Here is a 25414-nt window from a genome sequence, read left to right on the forward strand (position 1 = left end):
GAGAGATGTGATCGCTTTTCTTGCTCCCAGTGGCCAGAATCCACTGACTTTCAAGAACATTTGCAGAGTCTGTCTACTGGCTCCAGGTTTGGGTGGGTGGAGGACACCGTAGCGGGCTGAGGTTAGAAGGGCACTGTTCTCCCTGAATGGCTTCACCACTGATGGTTATCACTGTCTGCTTTCTTACATTCTCTCTGGGAGTGTGGGGGGAGCAAACCACGGGGAAAATCCCAAGAGGTTGTAATGCAGTAGTATCATAATTAAGAATTCTAACAAAGCATCTACCTTGTGATTTCTGAGCCTGATTATATTGGGATATAGATCATGAAACTTCCCCAGCTAATCTGAAATTCCCAACCACCCAGCCTGGCTAGGCAATTCTTTCCTTTTGGTTTTTGTTGGGTTAAAGCAAATGCATTTCCTTATGGGACCAAACACCATGCTGTCAGGGATGAGCAAAACCCTATCACTTTTTCTCTAAATCCTGGGCCAGTGAAATGCTTCACTTTAGACACAAGAAAAATCCTTCTGCCTTCACTCAGGCCACTTTCATGCTCAGAGCTACGCACAGTTTTCCTGGGCTGTCCCCAACAGCTGGGGCTCACAGATCAGTGTAGGAATACCCAGTTCCTATTAACTTGCACTGGTGCTGTAAGGCTGAGCCTTGCAAAATGGACAGGACCAAACTGCAAAATAAAGGCACTTCTGTTCTAATTATCACAACCCAGTGAAAGAGAAGACCCCAGCACATGTAAGATGCTCCTTCCCAAGCCAGATCCTGATAAAGAAGATCAGACCTTTATCTTCCTGTCTCCAGTCCATCCCTCCATGCTAAAAAACTTCACTAACAGGAGAGGAGGGGCTTTGCATGCCGAAGGTCTTACTTAACCAGCTGTTATCAGAGTATTTGCAGGGTACATGAACTCTCTTGCTTTACATCGCTGCTCCAAGAGGAGGCTGTTGGCTTTCTGATAAAACTCAGTGCCACTTATGAAGGGAAATTCTGCACTTCAAGGATGATGCACACTTGATAAGAAAGATGCCTCACGCTGTTATCGATACTGACTTAGGAGGGACACAGAGTAAGCGTTGCATTATATACAAGTATTGTCACTATCTGCAGCTCAGAGAGCTGAAAAGTTAGCAGGCAGATGCAGACAGTGTGTGTATCTCCATGGGGCAGCCTGCGCAGCTCAGAGCTCCTCAGAGCCTCCCTTCAGAGGATCCCTCTCCTGCTGTGTTTGCAGCCAATGTGTGTACCCCTGACAGTGCGTGCTTGCTCCTTTCTTTTTCCTGCAACGTGTATATTTGTTATAACACCTTGGGAAGGAAAAGGGTGCTGCCTTTGCAAAGTTAGATAACTGGCCCAGTTCTTTGCTGCCGGATTGGCTGGGAAAGGCCCTGTAAAACCACGCTGGCCAGCCGCCCGGCCCAGCCCTGCAAGGCTGCAAGCTATTTCCACAATTGGCCACTTCAGAGTGGGAGAGGGGGAGGTGAAGACAGCCAGGCAAACTGCATCTCTGCCAGGCTCCTTCCTTTCCTCCTTGTTTTTACTCTCAGCCAGAGTAGTTTGGCAAGCCTGCTGCGGGCACCTCTGAGCCCTTCTCACAACACCCAGGCGAGTGGGGTGTAGCGTTGGCGGCCAGGCACCTGGCCCTCCCTTAGCTGTGCTAGCGCAGTCCCAGGACAGGACATGTCAAGCTGCAACAATCCCAGGGGCCCCACTGCCCTGGACTTTCCTGAAGTCCTGAAGTCCCTGCTGGAGTACTCCTTACCCTGGACCAACAAGATGACAGGTAGGATTGAGGGAACGCATGCTGGGGTTTCTGTTTTGATTTCTCCTTAAGTTGAAAGGAGAATCTCCTTTCAGGAGAAAGGAGAAATCTCGCCTTAAGTTGAAAGGCGAGAAGCGGGCAGAAGATCTTGTTTGCTGCAAGCCCTTCAAGGGTGTGTTTTCCCCAAGTGTCCAAGTCAGACAGGGAGTTCTGGCACTGAGTGTGTTGTGCAGCTAGGAGGAAAAACGGCAGCAATGGATTGATTACAAAATCAGTCAAGAGTGCTGAGCTCCTGATCCTTTTAATCTCTGTGCTCAGCTACTTCTTGGAAACCCTCAAAGCTTTGTGCACAGAGACGGCTTGGGCACAAATCTCTGTGCTCACGTAGCAATCCTGGAAGTCACTCCTATCCGGGTTGTCCCATGGTTAATAGCTGCTGAGCCTCCAGACATTGCCTCTTCCCAGATGTAGGCTGTCCAGGGAGCCTGGCACGCGTGATGCAGGATGGCTACATGCAAACTTTGTGTTTGATGCTGCAGTTGTTTATCAGTAGAAAGCTGGGGTAAGGAACACAGCAAATGTTGTGTTTTCTTTGCAAGAGCACTTCTGTACCCTTAGGCTTTCTTGCAGTATCCTAGAAAACAAATGAAAAAGACCCAGGAGATTATTTAGTCTGGGCTTCTGCTGTGCTGAAGACTTTGCGCTTGCTGGACTGACCACTTCTCTGTTCCTGGACATGCTCCAAGTGCCCATAGCACAACTCAGGGACCCTCTGTTTTTGGATAGGATGCCACATGGCCTTGGCAAGCTGCTTTTTGTTTGTTGTGTTTTAATGTTCACTGCTGAGTTCTGGGGAGGTGTGTGGGAACACCTTGGCTCAACAAGCTCATGTCTAGGCATGAGTGAGTTGAACTCACAGAAACAAACATGCACTTCTGCAGGGAGTTGCTACCAGGACATGCCAATGGCTCTGCAGTCTTCAGGGGCAGCGTGATCCAGAAGGTGGGAGCAGAAAAGCCAGATGCACAAAGCAGAGAGGGACCCTGCTCTTGCTCCGGAGGCAATGGGAGAAAAGGCTGCTGCTGCAGCAATAAAGCGTTCATGGCAGGAAAGGCAGCTGCCTACACCTGCTAGAGCACAGGGAGCCCTTGGCACTTGCACAGCTTGTGGTGGGAAAGGGGTTAATAGGCCAAGGGGAGCTTCCATACACGCTAAGGGGCTCATTTTGTCACATTGCTCTGCTGCTGCCACCTGTGAGCTGGCTCTCTCCTTTGCTGAGACTTTGCCCATTAACGGGTGTGTTTACATATCGCACAGTATGAAGCCGTGTGTGGGGACCAGGGCATGTTTTCTGAGCTAATTGATACCCAGGCAGAAAGCAGATCTGGCTGGGAGGAGGCAGTAAGGGCCAAGGGAGACTCATGTGGTGCAGAGCCTTGCTGTGGTTAAGCTGAAGTTTGGCTGCCTCTCTGGGATCTCTGGCCTCCACAGCCAAGTGGATTGAATTAATCCAAGGGAGGAGTGCTGGCAAGATTTATCTGTTTGGCACGAGTTAAAGTGGGGGGTAAAGGGGGAATCAATGATTTGCAGAGGGAATCATTTAGTCTTAACTCAGTATGGCTTATTTGGCAGCTGAGAGTGCTGTTTTGTGGCAGCTTGCTTCTTCAGCCCCAGGACCACCCTGCCTCTCAGCATCACCTCCCGTAACCCTTAGAATTGTCTTTATTATGCCGCCTCCCTTCCCTGGCCAGTGTTCCTGTCATAGCCCTCTTCCCACAGAGCTCAGATCTTTCTCCTCCTGGGTCTCCATACCTATACACCACTTGTCCGGATTTGCTGAGTCTCAAGCTTCTGTCTGAAATGTGTTCTGCTATTCAGACCTCCCAGTGGGGCTTGCTGTACATGTTCCCCCTGACCTGTGCCTAGTGCTGGGCTGCTTCTTGCTTGCATCCCTGCTGCATCAGAGCTGGGCTGTTCTGCATCATATGGCCCTGACAAGACTCCCAGCAGTAGCAGCCAAGGCCACTGCATTCCTCTCCTCACATCTCATTGTCCTCCTCTTCCTTCTCAGCTGCAGACCAGAAGAGAAATTGTAAAAATCCAGGCAGATTTAACCAAGAAGGTACGGCTGATGGTGCAGTGCCCGCTTTCTGCTGGCAGTGGCTTGAGTCCCTAATCCCCAGAGGAGGCCAGAAAAAGCTCTCAGAGCAACCTCCCTCCTTGCTGGCAGGGCAGAGCTGATGCCCAAGCAGGGTGCTGTGAGAGGGAACCCACAGGAATGCTCCCCAGGAACTCCCTCCCGCCTTCAGGCCAAGCAGCTAACACTGTACAGGCTTAAATCCTCTCCAAGCACAGTCACAACCCAGTGGTGGTGCACAACAAACCTTAGCACAGTGGAGTGTGGGTGGAAATGTGCTGGAGGAAGAACATGGTGGATCTAAAGGAAAGAGCCCTGGAGTAAAGGCTGCTGAGTGGTTTTAATAACCTCCATTCGTATGGACGTTACCCAGCAAAGCAGTTGGCATTGAGATCTGCAGGGGGGGGAAGCACACAGAGCCTGTTCCTTGAAGTAGTGTTGTACAGTACTGAGACATAGTGACATCCCCGGGCGCCTCCAGCGTCAACAACAATGGAACAAAGCGACTATGAGAGCTGTAACTGAACCGGAAGCCTGCGGCCTGCCTACTTTGGCTGTGTCCCCTCACCCTGTTCCTAGAAGCTGCTCCTTCCTGAACTCACTAGGTTGTGTTCTCCTATGACTTGCTATTTCCCAGGCAAAAGCACCGCTGCGAGCCCGCTGCCCCTTGCCAAACTGTGTGCTGCCTCTGTCATGTGTGGTCCAACATCTGTGTTTCATTGCCCCGTGTGAAGTGGCATCTCCCTTTCACGCATGTGCTTTTTTCTTCTGCCAGCTGAGCTTGGCAAGGCAGAGGGAGTCCGCAGAGGGCAAGCAGCAGCCCTGGAGCACACTGGGCAGTGGAGCATGACCTGTTCTGCCTGCTTCTTGCAGCTGGATTTATCAGCCTTGATAAATGATGCATTAACCTGTGCTGTTCCAGCCTCTGGACCACAGCCTGTATTAACAAGGTGGCCCTTTTCCCAGCTCCCTGTTGGGCAGCATGAATGCAGGAGTTGCATCAGGAGTTCCACCCCTGTCCCCTGCGAAGGAGGCAGCAGATTCAGCCTCCCAGCCTACGCAAGAGAAGTAGCTGGCAGGCAGGGTAGCTCCCTGTCAGACTGGGTTGGATGGAGGCATCCCCAGGTCCTTCTTGTAGTAAGGCAACAGGGGAAAGCACCTACCCCATGTGACTTCCAATCTGGTCCTTTTCCTGGGGCGCATGGGGAGGAATTCAGACATGATTTTGTGTCACAAAGACCATCAGGGTTTATTAGCAAGGGTCAGGTCAAATTGCGCCTTGCAACCACAATGAAATGTCTGAGGTTGTGGAAGAGCAGCTGAACCAAGCAGATGCCCATGTGTCTACCTGGGAAGAAGAGGTCCCTTTTCTGCTGGCACTTAGAAGGACATCTCTGCCCTGGCACCTGTGGCTCTGTTGGGTGCGGATGGGACCATCCCAGGGAGGTTGCGCACCCTTTCCTTTCCCCGCTCACAGCGCTATGCGGTAGGTTTGCTTCAGCCGGCCCTTCTGCGGCAAGAGGCAGCAACTGCTGATGGGAGAAGCTTGTGGCTGTAGCATCTGTCACTTCTGCGAGCTTAATTCATTCTGCAGGAGAAGCTCCTCTGTATCCACCTGTGCTCTTGGGGATGAACTCGGCAACGCCTTCTCCCTTTGTATGTTCAGCTTAAACCCAAGCACGACATCCCTGTTGCTGGAAGAAGGGGGCTGGTTGGGGGATTGCAAGGAATCGCTTGTGATCGTAAGAACTTGGAGAGAGCCCCCTCCTTCTCCAGCTTCCCAGCCACACCAGTAGCCGCAGTAAGGTTCTTCTGCCTGCTAACGTTATATAGGGCACGCTACTGCAGACATGATGTAGGATAGGAGGAGATTAAATGCAGGTCACGTGGGAAAGGTGATCTCGAGATCCTAAACGAGGATATTTAAGGGCCGGCTGGATCCCTAGCACCGGTGGCGGTTCGGCAGCGGCGACGGCTGAGGCGGTTATGCGACCTCCGCACCCGCCGCACGGTCTGGCCCGGCGGTCGGGCCCAAGACAGTAGGGAGCGGCCTACGGCCAAGAAGCGGCTCCTCGGCGCCGTGCTGCCCGAGCCGCCCACACAGTCCCCTCAGCCGGTAACGGTCGCCTCGAGCAGCGGCCGGGGGGAAAAGGGGAGCTTCTGCGCATGCGCAGAAACGACACCCAGGAGGCGAGTGACGGGCGCGCGCCTCGCGGCAGGCGCTGCTCCTCCTCCGCCGCCCACGCGCGCGCTTGCCTCCCCCCCCCTCGCCCCGGCCTTCTGGAGCAGCTGGCGGTGACGCAGAGGGGGGCGGGGCTCCACATGCTAATGAGCTGCCGCAGCCGGCCCCCGCACGTGCCCCGGCGGGCGGAGGGCGCGTGCCCGCTCGGGACCGCCCCCCCAGGCCGCGCGGGCCAATGGGCGCGGCGGGGTGGAGAGGAGGGGGCGGGCCGCCCTCATGAATAGTGAAACACGCTGCGAGGCGTCAGCCGCCTGCGCATGCGCCTTCCGCCTGCTCGCGCGCGTCCGTCCGTCCGTCTCGCTCGTCGTTGCTCGACGGGGTCCTGAGGAGCTGCCGCCGCCGTCGCCGCTGCAGCAGCAGCCTCGCGCCGCGACCGTTGACAGCCGTTGACAGCCCGCCCGCCAGCTCGCGGGGAGTATGCCCGGCCGCGCCGCGCACCAGGAGGCGGCGGCGGCGGCGGCGGCGGGAGGACCGGAGCCCACTGCAGCCGGGGGAAGCGCGGGGGGGGCCGCCGCGCAGCAGGAGCAGCGGGGCCTGGCGGGCGCCTTCCCGCTGGTGCTGAAGAAGCTGATGGAGAACCCGCCGCGGGAGGCGCGCCTGGGTGAGCGCGGGAGCGCGCGCGGGGGCGGCGGGAGCGCGCGGCACCCTCCAGCTTTTCCCCCCCCCTTTCCCTTCCTCCTCCTTCCCCCCACGCTGTCTTCCCGCCTCGGAGGGCGGGACCCGCCGGGTCACGGAAGGACTGGCCGCGGTGTGCGCGCGGGGGGGGGGGACCCACGGGAGAGGCCACATGCCCGGGCCTGGCGTCCTCCCCCGGTACGTCCTTCCCTCCGCCCCTCCCCGGCCGGCCGTGCCAAGTGCCGGCAGCACGGGATCCCGCCGGGGAAGGGCTCGGCCTCCCGGGGCCGGCCGCCGGCCTGCAGCCCGGCCGGCTCCCCGCCTCAGCGGCGCATGGCAGCGGCGGCCGCCCCGCGGGGCCGGCTGTCCTCGGCGAGCCGGTGCGACTGGAAAATTTCGGGTGTATTTAGGAGTGTGCGCCGGGCGAAATAAAATGCTTCAGCTATGAGAGATAGGTGGAAGTCAGGACGTGACGCTCTGGTTTTTTTTATTCCCTTAGCTGTCTGAAGTCTCCCTTACCTTCAGACGCATAGTTGGGAGCAACAGTGGAAAGGTTTTTAAGTCTTCCGTGACCTTAATTGCCGTGAAAAGTTGTACGGTGACACGCATAAGCAGCAAATCTTTTCAGCTTTAGGTTTGGTGATAATCCGTAAGGTTATGACTGAGTGCCTGCACACGCGGTGCTGCATAGGTTGGAGCTGTCTCTCTCCCACTGATTATGCAGCCAACAGCTGTGTAAATAACAGTGCTGGTGCTTATAGTCTTCATTGCTGATGGCACACTTTTTTTTAAAAAACTTTTTTTTTTTTTTTTTTCCACCTGGCAGTATTTTTGCCTTTCTGAGCATCGGTTTGATTTTTGAGGAGGGCTCAGGTTTATCTGCACCACTGCAATGCCTAGTGTACTGGTATATAATAAAATAAATCCTTACATTTAAGATTTTTGAGGTTGAGAATAATTTTTGGAAGATCAGACAGTATCCAGGACAGACTGCAGTGCAAGCAAGGTTGGCAGGATTGTTCCCAGTGAGGATCCTAGTTAAGATCCATTTACTTTGCATGTCTAACATTGCACAGTACTGTGTAAATGTATCCATCTTGTGGTTCTGGCGAATATTTTTTTTTTCTCCTTTTTGTTAAAAAAAAAAAGGGTCAACCTCTGATAAAGGTTTTAGTTATGTTGCCATGGTGCAGGATGCTGCAGTACACAGAATCTTGAATCCACAACATTATGGGGTTTCTTAAGATATTTCTTTATCCAATCCTTTTTAAAGGAGATAGTGCCAGCGGGAGCAATTTAAGGTCACATGTGGAAACTATGATGGTCGCTGACTTTGTCTTAGGGGTGGTTTTCTTGTCCAGAATCATGTGATCTGGCCTATGGAGATGTAAAATTTAAAAAAAAAACTTAATGCATTTTTGAGGTGGTGCATCTTTCTAAAATTAGAAACATTTGATACCTTTCCTTTTACTAGATGACCCTGTTCCATCTTGGGAAGGTGTTTAGAGACCTTGACTGTCTAAAGCTTTCTAATGAGTCCATTGCATCTTGATTACCCCTCTCCATTCATGCTGTGTTGAAGTTCAGATTGTTCTCATTCTTAAAATTTCTCCATAGATTTCCTTAGTCCACCTTGTACTGTTCCACTTAACACTTTGCGGAACTTGTTGCTTTCTGTTTATTTTGACCTCTGTTGCTTTTCTTGTTTCTGTGCATATTTGCAAGACAAAAGAAAGAACTCCTTCTGTGTTAGCAGGTAATTTTACAAAAGACTTGTTAGTAGAATTGTGACACAACTGACTTCACAGGATCCTTGTTTACTTTCTGTTCCTTTGCAGTATAGTGACAGCCAAAATGTTAAATAATTACTAATTTACTTAAAACAAGGGTGTGTTTTCAGCAAGATTTCTGAGAAAAGACTCTATGCCTTTTGTCTGGAATGCCTGTTGACAAAAATACAGTTTTATGTCTTATTCAGCAAGAAATGGTATCAACTAGCTGCAGAATCCATTTATAGTCTCCACAAGCTACCTGTGGGTTTTCCAACTGCTGTAGGTAATTTGACTACCCAGTAAGCCAGCAGGCTTTCTAATCCTTCTAAGCAACAGAGGAGGACATCCAGTTCCAACTGAATGCCATTATCTTGAATGCCCTGCCATATACCAAGTATATCTGACCGCCCTTGCTGTAAGTTGTCGTCATGTACACTGTAGGGATTAAATAAATAAAAATAATAGTCTTTTTATAAAAGGTTCTGTGGGGCAAGGGAAGAGAATTAATATTCTGGAGCAGGACCGTAGGTCTCTCTTATTAATAATGAGCTGCTGCGTACTTTCCAAAGGATGCCTTAATCGCCAGTTGTGTGCTGCTGTGGCAGGAGGAATGCTTCAACAAACATCAGGGTAATGGGCATCAGGAATACAGAACCTGTATGTAACCTGTCTTGTTCCATTGTCATAAGTGGGACTAAAGATTTATGGAGTGATCCTTAGTCTGTATAGTGGTTTTGGTATAATTTGACAATATTTTTTTTATGAACAAGGGGAACTTTGTCAAGGAAGTGTTTGTTCTGTTTGTGGCTGGGCTAGCACTTGATAGTTGTGGCCAAAATATTTTTTGGTGTGCTTTTGTTTTGTGGGTGGTAGGTTTTGGGGTTTGGTTTTTTTTGAGGAAAAACTGGGATGTGGAATAAAGCTCTTTCCAGGCTGCTGCTTTTGGCTAAAACAGCAGTATTTCAAATTACTTACCATAAACTAGTGACCTCTCTGTTGACAGCACATGTACAGCCTAGTTAGTAGGTCACAGTAGCAGAATGAGGGGGCTAAATCGGACATGAGCTATCAGCTGCAGAAGTACAGTCCAGATTTATCAGGGTGACCTTGAATCACTGCAAATGGAGCCTCTTAGGATACTGCAGCTCTGCTGTCAGGTAATACCTGTTTACATGATAAATATCTTAAGAGAATTAATGTTTCAGCTCCTTGTGATGGGGCGGGTGGAAACTTCCCCCTCAAGATTCTGCAAGTTAATTAGTGTTTCATTAGATATTGTGCACCCAGCAGGATGTTGTGCAGCAGAAATGAAGATTAAATGAATTAAAGAAAGCCAGTGGGAAAATGTCAATGGAAAAATGATCATACAAAGGTTTTATCTTTTTATGTATCACATTTGAAATACATGGGCACCCAATATGCATGTTAACTTCTGCTATTTTAATTTGTTTCAGATATTGCTGTTAGAAGTGAGGAGGGAGAGAGAGAGGCAGCATAGCTGAACAAAGACAGCACTGGGGGCCCAGTGCTTGTCCAGTTGTCAACATGTAGCAAAAGGACAAAAGATTTCAGATGGTCTTCTCATGTGAAGACACAATCTAATCTGGTGTGAGTCAGGGACCATAGCAAGAGGAAGTTGGAGGGACCACAGTATTTTCAGGTTAGTGAAGTATAGCAGGATGATGGTGTACATCTAAAAGGCATTAAAAGATATGAGAAGAGCCACATACACCAGCAGTATAGTCCTTTTAGCATCTGCCTTCTGAAAAAATATTTTTAAGCCTTATGTTTAGTCTACTGGTCACTTGAGATTTCTCCTCTGTTGGAGGTGTCGTATTAAGTGTTGCAAAACAAAAGCACTGCTGGCTTGCATTAAAACTGGTATAACTTATAATGGAATACCATTGTATTCAAGAGTAAAGACTTTTTTTTTTCTTTTTTTTTTTTCTGCCATTTTGACTCAACATTCACATTTTTTTATCATGTTGATTAAAAAATAAAGTGATTTGCAAAGAATTCATTGTCATTTGCATTTGTTTTGGCAATGTCTTTACTAGGATATTGTCCGCAATCCCCTATGTGAATCTGGGTTCGGTTGTGCTGGGCACTATGCAAACCTTATGGAAATACACAGTCCTGGATTCACAAATTGAATGTAAAATGGTGGTTCCAATTTAGTGGGCTGTGCTTCAGTAGTAAGTGAAATCATCCTTACATGTGAAAGAGAGTAGACAATGTTTCTTTGCTAGCTTCAGGTAGGAGCTATTTAGAAATGTGCAGTTTATTTGGATCATGACTGTTAACCTGCACGTTTGCTTTGCCCATGTGAAGGGTAGGAAAGTTGCAAAATTCCCTGCAAAAAGTTGTTGGTAGCAGGGATAGGAGTTGGGAGATGGCAATTCAGAAGCAGCAGTGTCAAGTAGCAAGAGGGAAGGCCAAAACTAAAAGATTATGTTAACAAAGCTCAGGTCCAGGAGCCACTGGTCTGAATTTCACATGTTCTTTACTTACTCTTAGAGCCAAGGCTGTGGCTGGTAAGTATTTTCTCAGCTGTTTAGTTTAAAATAGGTATCTCCTTTTGTATAAGATGTTCAGAGCACGGTAGATTAAAATGATAATTTATTTCATGTGGCAGCACTGTTCTTTAAGCCAGTTAAAAAAGCTCTCAGTCCCAGTTCCACATCAGCTAAGGCAAGAGCGGAAGGAATGCCAGTTCTATCAGAATCGGTTTTATATAAATAGGCTTTTCTGATTTAGAGCAGAGTTTCACCCCCACTCCCACACCCAATAAAGAAAAATACTCCTTTAGCATATTGTAGCCAGTCTAGAAAACCCTGATACCAAACATTTGTGCATTTTATTGGGCTAACCTATGTCAGTACCGGTCCCTGTGTCCCTGGAGTCCTTGGAAAGACCCAGTTTGCGGTTGGTTAGGATACAACTGGTGACTGTTCCTTTTGACAGCAGTGCTGGCTCAATGCTGGCAGTACTGGCACTGCTTCTGCAATGCCTCCTTCAGTGCTGGTAGAACTGCATGTCTACATGGAGAACTGGATCAGGAAAATGATTTGGATTCTTTTTTTCTCTTCTGCCAGCTTATTTTTATCTCTTAAATTATGTAATTATTCCATAACTTGACTTTTCTGCTTGGATTCCGTCCCAGACAATTGTTAAGATTCAGTAGCTATGGGGAACATAGAAACAGCCATTTTTCTGTAATATGTGCACTGTAGCATAGTAGATGGAGAAAATTTCATCAGTCTTTTGTGGCTTGGGGGTGGGGTGTGGGAGTATGCCTTATTAGACATCTCCCCAAAGAGTGCAAATTGTATGTAGGTACTCTGAGCTATCTATAGTGAGCAGCATTTGGAGCTATTGCTCTGTGTGGACATGCTGAGTCATTTCAGAAATAACTGCTTCTAAAATACTGAAAAATAGATGTCCAGGTCTCTGTTGTCCTGTGGACCTTTTTGAATAATTTTCAAATGTAATCTAAAAATCCATATTCCTTTCTTGTTTGTATCTAGATTATTCTTTTGCACCTTCTTTCTTTGTGCATAGAATAAACTACTCTGCTTCCTTGTAGTTTTCTTAATGGCTTCCCATGTAATCCTCCTTATGGACACTCACTTTCGCTGTCTTCCAAGATGAGCCAGGCTATTTTGCAGTGACTATTTAACAATGCGGTGTTGTATCACGCTTTGGTAAGTTATCACAGCAAAGATGCTGGTCTTCAAGGCTACTCAGATGTCTGTGGTCTGGCCATCACAGGGGGTCAGAGCATTCCATACTGAATGAATCAATGTTGCCTTTCAACATCTGATTTTTCAGATCATGTCATGAGGCAGAAATACAGCTTACTGAATTTCCTTTCATGGGGATTTTGTTAGACTCTTCAACCTTGAGTCTTTCCTTCGTTGCAGCTTGTACAGTGACCTACTTGTATCTTTCAGATAAAGAGAAGGAGAAGATAAAGCTTGAGGAAGATGAGGCAGCAGCTGCCAGCACTATGGCAGTCTCGGCTTCCCTTATGCCGCCCATTTGGGACAAAACTATTCCTTATGATGGCGAGTCTTTCCACCTGGAGTACATGGATCTGGATGAGTTCCTGCTGGAGAATGGAATCCCTTCCAGCCCTACTCACCTGGATTTGAACCAGAATCCGCTCTTGCCTGTGGCTGAGCTGGAAGGCAAGGAGTCTGCCAGTGCTTCCACTGGTTCTCCTGCATCATCCTCTTCCACTGCGGTTTACCAGCAATCTGAAGCAGCCTCCAGCACAGGTAGATGGAATGATACGGGGCTCTGAGAGACTTCTGTTGTTCTGGTATTAAAAGGTGCCTGTTTAGATCAAAGAGGAGACACGCTAACCTGTCAGTGTTAGCTGTGGCAGGTTAAGTAGCACAAACATGCTCAGCATAGGGCCTTAGTCCATGTGTCATGAAGATTCTGCCTCTTCTTTTCTTTCCTCTCCCCCTCCTGGAAAAAATGAATGAGTGTGTCCCAGTGTGCAGTCCATTTCTCTTTTGAAATTAGGAGAGCTGAAACACCAACATAAAGTATTTGCTTTCTTGATATTGCTAATCTAATGAGAAGCTGGACATGTTGAGAAAATAGTTTCTCAGGTTATTTTACAACAGATTTGATAGTTTGTGACAAGTCGTTTGTGCTACCTTGGTGGCTTGGTCTGCTTGGGTGAACTTATGCTAACTTAATGTACCTCAAATAACAATGCTTAATAGAAAAACAATGAAGCAATCTTTTCTTGCTCGCCTGTGAAATGTGAGAACAGACACTTGGAAAAGGTGTGTTAATGATGCAGTTTGATGTTCTGTGGTGCTTTGAAGTGAGAATGGAGGAACAAAGAAACAAAACTCTACTTAAACGGTACTAGAAAACTTCTACTCTGTTTGTAATATAGAGTTCTTCTCTATTAAAGAATTTAGCTCAGTTCATCCTAGATTTGGAGTTTAAACGTGATAGCCACCAAACTTTCACAGTGCTATTTATGATCAGACTTTACAGAAAGCATTTTGCTCAGGGCCTCTTCTGTGAATCTGTGAGAGAAAAGCAAAATGTGGAACTACTTCAATAACACATAGGGTGTGTCTTTTTTCTAGGTGGCATATGAAAAAAATTATTCATTGGTCACTACTAAAAATTGCACTGACATTTACAATTCATATGTATGAAGTATGTAAAGAATAGATTAATATGACAAAGTTCATGTGAACACTATCAGTGTCAGACAATCTATTGGGACATTTGTTTCCATGTGATGAAGTAGTAGAATACTGTTGCATTTGTAACAAACCCACCTTTATTTAGTCCTTTGTTTGGAAATACAAACGTCTGTTCTTTGAAGGACCCGCAGACCTGGGTCTTTGGGCAGGTTTGTTTCCATAAGGCTTTCTATGGCACAAAACTCAGGCTGATACAAGTTTCTCATTTCTTACTGCTGTGGAAGGCGCTGCTTAAGTGTGCAAAGCATGAAGTTTCTGCCAAGAAAGTATTGACTCTTGTCCCGCATGTGTCTACTCATGTCTGTTAGTTTGGTATGTGTTCCTAGAGTTTGTATTACAAACTGGACTGTGTAGCTTCTCTCTGTACCAGCAGCTGTACAGCACCAAGCACACTTTAGGGAAATACCAAATACTACTATTAAATACTGTCCACAGTAGGGCAGTAAATAGAAATACCCAGGTTGGCTTCTTGGTTAATTCTCTTCATCCTGCTGAATGTAGTGTAACTTCTCCTGTTGTTGCCAGAGTCCCCACCACAAAATGAGAGAAATACTCCCAGCCCCATTGATCCTGACTGCGTAGAAGTTGAGGTGAATTTTAACCCTGATCCTGCTGATTTAGTGTTGTCCAGTGTGCCTGGTGGTGAGCTCTTCAATCCTCGCAAGCACAAGTTTACTGAAGAGGACCTGAAACCACAACCAATGATTAAAAAAGCCAAGAAGGTTTTTGTCCCAGATGAGCAAAAGGTAACAGATTTATTGCTGCAAACTTCTAGGCCTTGATCAAAGTTCCTGACTCTTTGCCCGAACATTTTGACACAAAACTAATGCACTATACCTATGTGATTGGGCAGAAGCAGTGCCAAGAATAGAATTGGCAAGTCAACTGCTGTTCTTGCTGGTTTGGTATCATGAGATAATTACTGGGCAGGAGCAACTTCTCATGCTATACACAGAAATTAGAAGAATTATCAAGTCACTTTGTCATCAACTGCAGTTTTGAAGGCCATTGTATGCGTTTGCCCTGCATTATGTCTGATCCGGCTTTAAGCAGCCCAGACCACAGAACAGGTTGCTTTCTGTGGAAGTTCATTCACTAATTGAAACCAAGTAAAGGGAACACCTCAGTTGGACACCTTCTTAGTAGCCAAGTCTTTTAATCTCCCTAGTTCTAGCAGTGCACTTGGTTTATCCTAAAACAAGACTCATGTAAGGATGAAATCTTACAGTACTGTGTTGCCTTCATTTTGGTGTCTGAGCTCTGCAAACCAGCAAAGGAGATTCTTCAATATAGCAGTCAGTATGAATGTCATCATAGAATGAAGAGGTGTCTATTTGATGTAGTTGTCAGGTCGGCAGCTCTTTTTTTTTTGTTTTTTCCTTTTTTTTGCTGCAGGACGAAAAATATTGGACAAGGCGAAAGAAGAACAACGTGGCAGCAAAGCGTTCCCGTGATGCTCGGCGATTAAAGGAGAATCAGATCACAATTCGGGCAGCCTTTCTTGAGAAAGAGAATACAGCCCTGAGGACGGAGGTTGCGGAGCTGCGCAAAGAAGTGGGACGATGCAAGAACATTGTTTCTAAATACGAGACCAGATACGGACCCTTGTAAGCACACCCCTTTTCCTTGTTAGGGCTCCTTGTTTTAGGCTCTTAGACTTCTCTGCCTTCTGTAGAGATGCCCAAAAATAAAGTTTGTGGAGGCTTTGCCATTTTGCATCTACAGAAAAAACAAACCAACTCAAACCCTGTTTTCTGTTGGCACTACTTCAGGCCCTTCCCTGATCATTGCGTTGCCCAAAATCTTAATGTCCATATCTACAACTATGTTTTTAACACTGATAGAGCATCTTCTGATGTTGTACAATAGAACAGATTCACCTGTCTGGAGGAATTGATGTGGATCCTTTCTGATTGGACAGCGGTTTTGCTATCTGTTCTAATCTCCATTTTAAGTGGAGAAAGAGCCTAGGAGACTCTCCTTGCTTTTTATTTTTATTTTTTTTTCTTTTTAAACTCCTGCTCTTTTCTCTCTCTCCACCCCACCCACCCCTCCCAGTCAAATTGTAAAACATAATTTTAAGGTGTAAGTAGATGTTGCTGGGCAGCATCATGAAATTGTTTCCTCTCCCATTCAGAGGCACTAGGAAGTACCTGTTGTATAGAACTCTGTTCCTGTTGAAGAGGAATAGGGGAACCTTTAGGACAGAAAGAAAGAAAAATAATCAATCTCTTGTAAAAACTGAGGTATCTCAAGGTTAATGCGCAAGTCTTATGCAGACCAGAGTCAGTGCAGTGTTGATTAAAATACTGCTCAAACATCATGGTAGGTTCTAATCCTGGATATCTTCCAGACACCAAGGAGAGAGAACAGAAGGGGATCTCTCACTTTATGCATATGGACAAAATAATTTGCTGTGGGTTTTAGGCTGTATTTCTACCACCACTCCTCCTTTTTTTTTCCTTAGAGGGACTTCCCTCTTGAACTGCTGATAAAGCAGCATATCTCACTTAACATGTCTCCCTTAACTTAAGGGAGATTTAGGAAAAGAGGTCTGGCTCATTAGGCTGAACCTTGAGTCCCGTCTGTTAGGGAATTGCCAGTACCTTATGCTTGGGAAGAAGGGGGTTTTTTTAAGATGCAAACAAGCCACTGTTACTTTACGGCACCTTACCTATTGTACAAGAGCTTGAGAAAGAGTTTTGATCCTTTGCCTCATGAACACTCTATGGAACAAGCTACACCCACTCTAAACACGAACAATTTACCTCACTATCTCCTGTGTAGCAGCATATCTGGTCTCTCCATGCCTGCTGGTTCTCTCTCCAGCATGTTTTCTGTTTCAAAATTAGCACATAAGACTTGCCCTCTTGGAAATAATTGATTCTCAGCACCAAGCGCTGCTTCAACAGTACGTGGTGTTAAAAGAAAAATATGTTATGTGTGATGGTGGGACCTTCTACATGACCTACAACTGCAAGAACCAGAAGCTTTAACAGAAATATGTCTAGAAGTCCTCTTAACAAGAGAAGCTATCTTAAGATGGTGGCTGTGTCAGAGCTCTTAGGCTACACTTCTTGGACTAATATTTATATTAGGGCGTAAATGTGGGATAGAAGATGTTTAGGCTAGTTTCCAGTTCCCCTACTGAAATCTGAAAAGTTTATTAAAAAAGCATTGGGGTTTCTTTTCTATACTAAGGACTTCTTGCCTAGCTTGTCTTTTAAACATAATGTGGAAATTGATATGAGTTTAGACCAATTGTGTGTGACTTCTTAAGGAAGTGGAGAAGCAGGCTAATTTGGAATGTTTAAAGTAAACGTATGCTTTGAATTATCTCCCCCTCTGTTCTTAATTTGACTAGAGTGGCTCTTCATGCAGCGTTGGTCTAATTTCTTTCAAACGTACTAAAAATTGTCACCCTTTCAGCAGGGGTTTTCTTTCACAGGGTGGTGTGTGGTGGTGATGGTGGGAAGTATGTTATAAATAAATTGTCACACTTAACACTTTGCTTTGTTTAAAGTGACTTATCTGATTCCGAGTGATGCAACTTTAAAGACTTTTAAAAACAAAGAAACTAAAAAGCACACATGAATCGCCAGTCTTCAGAGTGAGCAGTGAAATCTATGAGGTGTCCCAACACAAACAACTGACGATGACCCTGCCTGCCTGCTTGCCTGCAAGTACCCCATCTGAACTACCCAGGGCTGGGCATGATGAAAAGTGCAAAGTCTCCTTAATTCTGTATATGGCTTTCTTATCTGTCTTTCTCACTGTAACGATGAACTACAATAAGCTTACTTATTGGGGTTTTGTCAAGACACTCAAAGTTCACGTCTCAAAGTCTGTTGACAGCCTGTGTGAATAGTGACTCTTGTTTTGGCACTCAAGTGGAAGAAAATAGGGAGTTTTAAATGAAAGTGTATATATTAAGAACTGCTATGTTTTAAGACTCATTTTTTCACTGCAGTAGAATGAATTTTGTTTAATACTGCGACTCATTTCTGGTACCGTGTAACATCTTGTGGACTACTGTGGGTGCAGAATTAAAGACACCAGGACAACAGCAGTCTATGATGCGTGAGACTGCCAGTGCAGGAAAGTACAGCAGATGTATTGAAACAATCCAGAAAGCACCACAGTTTGCCATAGAAAGAGTAGTAATAAACCTCTATCAAATGACCCATGTGATAGTAAAAACACTTTGATTGCTTTCCTGCTCCGCAATTATACTGCTGTAACCTGCCTTTTCCTTTGCCTCTTTTATCAGGCTTGCTTTCTTTTATGGTATCTGGCTGAAACAAGATCTATTCTTCTGTTAATGATTTAGCAATCATGGAAAAGGTGCTAGTCTGAGCTGCTGATTCTCATGGCTTTTGGCAGCCTGAAACTACCAAAGGAGTATCAGCTCCAGCAAAACAGTGGCTATTAGCTGCCATATTACAACTTTCTGTCTCTTGACTACACGAGAACTGTGGAGGCGAAAGAATACTTTGTTCATCTGTTTCATAGAAGTGAAACAGCCAATGATTTCCCACAGTTACAATGGGCAGCTTAAGTATCAAGACCCTTGTGCTGGTGTGGGAGAGTAGCTGAAAGCCTGGACAGATTGTGGGGTTGTTTATTGTGTGTAGAAGATGGAGGAAGTAGGTGGAAGTTCCTTTGTAAGAGTAAATTCTTGTTATGCTGATGAAACTCTTATATTGAGGAGGCTTAAGAGCTAAATTTATGTGGGAAGAAAAAGAGTACCTAATTTCTGGGCCATGCTTGTAGCTATAATGGAGCTTGTAAGACAGGAGTGAAAGATGTTCAGCGTTTTCATGGCTGGAGATTGATAAACAGCATACACCTCAAGAAAAATAATCTTGAAAGCTTTCAGAAGCACAAGTGCCAAAATGATGAGGCACAACTAGTTACCAGCAAGGCTCAACACTATCATGTTGAACAAGTATTTTGACTCTGTGTTTACCCAAGAGATTCCACTCTTAATTTCAGAGCAGAAGGACAAAGAGAAAAAGGTGCAAAGCAGCAGCTAATGTTCATTTTTTTAAAAGAGGAAAAAAAATAAGAAAAATCTCAAAACTGAGAATTCATAACCTTTTTTTTTTTTAAGGCATAAACTTTGTGAAGACCATATACATTAAATGCAGTTATTGACCTATTATTTTTGAATGGACCATGTTCTGAAGTCAAGAAACTGCTTTTAACTTTTTTTTTCTGGTTACAAAAGTATACTTATTAGTGTATTATTATAATTTGGGATTGTAAAGCTCTGAGAGAATCTTGGGGTATTCTCTTCAAATAGATGAATACTTTAGCTCCATGTTGCTGAAATGTCAGCGTATATCTCTATCTGTATCAAGTATTCCTGATTTCGACGGATATTTTTGTTATGTACTGCTTTTTTTATTTGTTTGTTTGATTTTGGTGATAAAGGCAAAACTGTGGATTTAAAAAACCAAACAAAACAAACAACCCTGGCAGCATGTAAATGTAGCGGCTCTTTTTGCATTTATCATTTCTAAATTTTCAGTTAGCTTTGAATGGCTATTCTTGAAAGTCATGCTTCCTGTTTAACTCACAAAGCTAAAGGGTATTGTAACTGGGCTAGGAGCTGCTAGTCCTCCGTTTGGGTCTTGCTGTCTTACTGCTTTAGGAATATCTTCTAAATACTTAAATATTGTATACAGGATTTGATTTTGCAGTATGTCATGCTATTTTAACAGCAGAATATTCAGTCAGTGAGAATAGTAGGTGCAATTCTGTTAGCTTTTCGTGTTGGTATTAAAAGCTTACACAATGGAAACTAACAGTGAATGGTCATTAGATCTTTCTTTCAGAGAAGACTGTTAGCAAACACTTGTGCTTCCCTGTAGGACAGTGCAAATTTGCACATTCTGTGATTCACATGCCTACGGGTTGCAAAACTGGAAAATCGCACTTCAGGGTGAGTGCAGCTTAACTTTTGTAGTTGGAAAATTTTTTTGTTAAGAAGCAACATCATCAAAGATAGATGAGAAGGTGGCAACTATTTTAAGGAGCATAGGTGTTGCCAGACAAAAAATTCTGTGCAGTGCTGGATTCCTGTCTGTTTTTGCAGTCTCAGGAAGTTAAGCTTACTGCTTCAGAGCTCTCTGCTCCTCTCGGAAAAAGTAGCTATATAATCTTGTTTCTTTGACTAGGACGACAATCCTATCCGTAAGTGATAACTTGGGTACATTTTCATAGTGGTCATAAGAAGTCTAATATTCTTTTAGCTCAATTTGAACATTAAAAGATGCTGAATTGACACTGTTAGAGTCGGAAGTTCTCTAACCTTGGAACATGCTCTGTAGAGGCCGTAAGTGTGCCTGATGGCAAAATACCCCATTCCAGCCATAAAGGGACCATCTCCAAGGGGAGAGACTAAAGGGAGTGCGCCTTTCAGCATCACTGCAGGGATTGCCAGTAAAAGGAGCAGTTTCTGACACAGCTGTACGTTCATAAGGAAATGGATTGACACCAAATGGCCATTTCTCCGTACTAACTTAGAAAATACATAAACTGTTGATGAGATTTGTGGGCAATGAGTGTTGTCTTACTCTGCAGGAGAAACAGACTATGAATAAATGATGTGCAACATTTAATACAGTATTGCTTTCATGCATGGTCTTCTAATCTACACATAGTTATATCTCTTACAATCATGCAGTTTTGTATTTAAAAATTCCCTAGAAGCTTAATCTATCACCTGTTGCCAAGATCTGCTCCCACTGAAGCCAGTAACAAAGATCTCATTAACTCCCACAGGAAAAAGTCTTTACTCTCACATACTTATCGTAAAGTTTTAGCAAGCACTGGAGTCATGGGTGTCTTTGCTTTACTCTGGAGCGTTCTGTGCTGGGATCAGGTGGATGTATCACGTTGCAGATGTAATGTTGGTAAGCTAGTCCTGTCACTTGTTCATATTCACAGTTAGTGACAGTTTTGATATTCAGATAATCTGAATTCTGCTTTTTTTCCTGGGACAAGAAATATTTCCAAAAATCTATGATTCTAGTAACATTTTATGTCTTTTCTGACAATTCTCCATTTCCCTGCTGTCCTGTTTGAAAGGCCAAGGTGTTCTAGCTGTAGAAATCACTTTCAGCATTATTTGCAAGACTGCTACTAATTGTACCAAATTCATTTCAAGTTGGGAGGTGCAGTGGAAGGCCAGCAGCTTTGGGAATACTGTAATAAAACCACTTGTGTGGAAAAATATTTTTCTGTGGACAGCAGAAATAATGGACTTGTGCAGGAGATAATATTGCTGCTTCAGCCTTGTAAGCCTCCTCAGCATAACGTGGCTTTTTTCCTTGTAATCAGATGCCTTCATTTTTAGTGATAGTGGAGGTATCTTGGACCTTTGTAAAATCCAGATAGGCTTTTGTTCACCCTTAGGGTTTTAGCTGCTAAGCACAAGATGAGAAATGCAAGTTTGTCTTAATGCATAAATCTCATCTTTTTGGCAACCTACATCTAAATCCATAAACAGCAAAATCATTTGTTAGTGTGTTGCCTTTGAAGCACTCCCAAGACGCTGGCTTTCTAGATGTTCAGCTAATTACTCTGATCTGTATATCCGCCACTGTAACATGGTCAAGATAGATAAACTCACAATGAGAGACTAGGAAAAAGGTAGAGAGAATAGGCTTACCTAAACTTCTGTGGAGATGCTAACATAATGCTAATTGAGAAATTACAATGATTTAATTCATGATAATGCAGATTTGTCACACACAATATAATTTGTTGGTTTGATAGTATGCTGTCCCCTAATGAGTCACTTCTGGAACGCAAACTTTTTAAAGTTCAAGCAGCTATAGGGGAAAAGGAATCCTTTGAGGAAGATACATGTATAGATAGACATAGATACTTGGCAAGGAGAGTACAGAATGCAAGCAGGAAGAGAAGAGTAATGCAAGTCTGACCTGAGCAAGATTACTAAAACTGAAACCTCACTGTTGACAATTTTAGGTCAATTTGGATCCCCTCAGTTTAGCATCATACAGAAGATACATACTTGTTTAGGTTTGGGGAATCTCCTTTTCGTGATCTCATTTCCGCAGTCCAGAAGAAAGTGAGAGGAATATAAAGATAAGGAGGAGAGTTACTGTAGAAAGGTGTGAAAAAAATAGCTGTTGCTTTAACTAAGTGCACTGTAGCGCTGGGACTTGACCTACTGATGTGAACCGATAGTGCTGTGTCGTGAGGAAATTACTACCTGAGGCCCCAATATTTCAAGGCCTCAATTCTGCTGTCACTTCTGCATGGGATGGGCCCTGTATCTCTAGAGAACCATGTGGACTTCACAGGATCTGTTCTTGAATGTGAAGCTCTGCCCAGGCAGTCAGCTGCAGAATTGTGCCCTTAACATGCCATCGGTTATAGTTATAAGGCTGTTGATATTAAGTGTAATTTGGGTGCCTGTTACATAGCCAAACCCCTTGTTACTTCATCTTCCCAAGTAAGGCATGAGCAGAAGCCCTTTGCTGTAGAACATCTTAAAAACAAACAAAAAAAAAATTGTACTTCACATACGTCTAGTAAACTAAGGCATGTGATTTTGGTCTGTGGGTCTCAACAAACTTTGCTCGTGTACCTGCCTGAATGTTTTCTTAGATCTGCAGTTATGTCTTGGTGAGAAGGTACGGTGGGATTTGTTTTCCCGAGGGGGCACAATAGCAGCTCTCATCTGTCACGCTGCGGGTGACCGCTTGCTACTGGCCAGGATCGTGGATGAATGCATCCTCTGCACTTCTATGTGAAGTTGTCTGAAATATGGTGATTAACATGAATTATTGGAATACTGTATTTTGTATAATTTAGAACATGTAAATACACTTTTAAAACTAATCTGTTCTATGAAGTAATAAATAAGTGCTTCCATTGTAATATCTGAATATTGTTAATGCTTCATGTAGCTTGATTTGGGGTTATTTTTTTCCTAGAGAACTACAGAAATCAAAACAAAGATTGATGTTGTGGAATTCTAGTCTAGTTGTGATGCTTTCTATCAACAAAAAATGTTTTAAAAGTAATAATGAGCTACTTAAGCAGAGAAACTGAGAATTTGAGAGAATTGATTCTCTTCCAGTCTTTCTTTAACAGTAGTCACTGATGACACACATAATTGTACTCTTCCATCCCATTAGCTGGACAGATGATCTGTTGTTTGTGAGTAGCATTTGGAAAGTGGTGATATTTAATTATTCATAAAGCCTAGTGACTGAGGAAAACTAAAGGTTGGTTGGTTGATGGGTTGTTTTTTTTTTTTTTTTTTTAACTATTCTTTCTTTTGGCTCAAACAGATCTGTCTCCACCTTTCAGCCAGACTGCAGCAAGTTGCAATGAAACAGTGAGTGACTGTTACGGAAGCTCATTTGTAACCTAGATAGTCTTAACAGCTTTTATTAGTTATGTTATGTACATAGATGACACAGGTATCCTGTTGTGCTGTGGAGAGAAAGTGATTAATGACTTGAGGTTTTGCTGAGTACATGTTCACTGGATGCCGCACAGCTGGAACTTTCATCAGCTTTCATGACCCTTTCTATCTTGTGTTAAAAGAAAAAAAAAACACCAAACAAAACCAGACAAAACCAAACAAAAAATAGTGGAGTGAGAATCATGAGCAGTCTGCTAGGAAATATGAACACTTCGGTTTTGAGGAGGAGGTGAGATGGAACCATCAGCCTTCATCTAAAGAGATTAGCCTAATGACACTTTTTCCAGCCATAATATAACTTCTTTGTCTTTAATGCCATACTGGAGCAGTCTCCTCTCTGGTAACAGCTGCAGTGTTCCATAAAGGACAAAGCCACAACAGTTTTTGTAGTGGGCAGAGATGGTGGCATTTTTTTTTCCCTTCTTTTTTTTCCTCCCCTCTCAGTGTCTCTAGGCTGTAAAATAGTGATGAAACAGCTAAGCATATGTGCAAGTTATTCAGAAAACTCTGTTCCTGTGAAGCTTTTTCAGACATACAGTTTTTAAATAAATAGTTCGAGGGAACTCCTATCTGCTATATTTGGCCTGAAATTCTGTTGCCTCTTGGATAAAAGTGGTTTTTTGGCTTCAGATGTGACACTGATCTGTCCCGTTCATTCAGTGGGACGGATGATAGATCTGCACAGTATTTATATAAGATATAAACCTGATCTTAGTTTTACTGTGTGTTAAATTGTTTAATCTCTTGGATATCTACTCCTTGAGGTTGTCTATATAATTCCTGTAAATGTAGCTGCTTTTGAAGCAGTGCATCAAGTGCATTTGAGATCATCCTGACTGAAAGATGCTATAGAAATGAAAGAGATAAAAAAGATTGTAAAGCGGCTGGGTAAAACTGTATTGCCATAAATGGTTTTAATTTATATATGAGTCTTTTGTCCCAAACTGCTTATTTTGTACATAAACCTACACACTCCTGGCAGCTGATGGGTAAAAATAAAGGTGCTTAAACAGCAATCTAATGAGGAAAGGGCATTTCACTGTTGCAGAGTTAATATTATTTTATATTTCCATTTATTACACTTTTTTAAATGTATAAACCACAGATTTGAATTCTCAAAGTCTTCAGCTTGGATTTTGTGAGTAGTTTAAATCCTCTCACCTCTCTGCTCGTAACTGGTTTTTAAGAATAAAAGAAAAGCTTTTGTTTAAAATGTAAAATTTTGACTGTATTAAATTCTGTTAGTACCCTTCCTTTTTAAGAAATAAAACGTATATTCCACTATGCTGAGATCCAGTAATTTTGTTCTCTAGAGAAGCCTGCCGTGTGCTGTACACCTCAACTGCCAGCCTTACACCTGCAATTTGCATTGAAGTCGGTAGATGCTAAAGCTGCCGATCACCTTTTAGGATTTAGGCTCTTGCTGTGAATTTCCCATGTATTAACTATTAGGTGTGCTGGTCACAGTGTACAGTTCCCCGCTTTTATTTTCTGGAAATCAACTTTAATTTATTTCAAAAACTTTGCAAGGTTTTTGCATTTGTCCTCGTCCTATGCCTTTGCATAGTCACTCTAGGTTGAGCTCTTCCAGGTAGAGGGAGAAATCCTGACAACTAGTAGTCAGCTGCATACACTTGAACCAACCTTTGTTTGTTATTTTGGGGCTGACAACCACCACAAAGCAATCAGAATTTAGTTTTCTTTCTTTCATGGAAAGAAGCAGAGTTCAGAGTAAGTAAGTTTTGACCACGAGGACAGCTTTCTCCATTCCTTTCCATTTTTTGACCTAAACCTTGGTAGGTTGGGTTGGGTTTTTTTCTGTGGGGTTTTTGTTTGTTTGTTTGTTTGTTCTTTGGTTTTGTTTTGGGGTTGTTTTTTTGCTGTTTTTTTTTTTTTTCAAGAGCTGGTAGGTGAAGATCCATCTGGTAAAAAATGTACGTCTTCTATACAGTCGCTGCTTCTGATCCAGAAAAGGATGTGTTCACTTTCCTTGGCCACTGCTATTTCTATCGGAGGCGCATGGTCTCGAGGAAAATGAGATCACTGGTATTTTAGTATATCTGGAATATTTTAGCATATCTGGAAACTGCAGTAAGGTAGAGGTTGTTGGTTCTTTGCTTTTGTAAAATGTATCTTGTATGATTGGTGACGGGGGGGTGGTAGG

At 44.1% G+C, this 25414-nt stretch overlaps 1 protein-coding gene across 2 annotated transcripts; it reads left to right on the plus strand.

The window, feature by feature from the left end:
• Nucleotides 1-1482: 1482 nt before the first annotated feature.
• TEF (TEF transcription factor, PAR bZIP family member) lies at nucleotides 1483-24527 on the plus strand. 2 transcript variants are annotated; one of them, XM_074163955.1, is made up of 5 exons: nucleotides 1483-1796; nucleotides 12495-12821; nucleotides 14307-14527; nucleotides 15177-15388; nucleotides 17305-24527. In XM_074163955.1, exons 1-5 carry the CDS (start codon nucleotides 1694-1696, stop codon nucleotides 17324-17326), a joined length of 885 nt encoding a protein of 294 aa, XP_074020056.1. In that variant the 5' UTR covers nucleotides 1483-1693; the 3' UTR covers nucleotides 17327-24527. The 2 variants fall into 2 exon arrangements, with proteins under 2 accessions (XP_074020056.1, XP_074020066.1); XM_074163965.1 differs by lacking the exon at nucleotides 1483-1796 and adding an exon at nucleotides 6557-6755.
• Nucleotides 24528-25414: the final 887 nt, after the last annotated feature.

The sequence above is a fragment of the Numenius arquata genome, chromosome 2 (genome assembly GCF_964106895.1).
Source record: "Numenius arquata chromosome 2, bNumArq3.hap1.1, whole genome shotgun sequence".
Taxonomy (NCBI): domain Eukaryota; kingdom Metazoa; phylum Chordata; class Aves; order Charadriiformes; family Scolopacidae; genus Numenius; species Numenius arquata.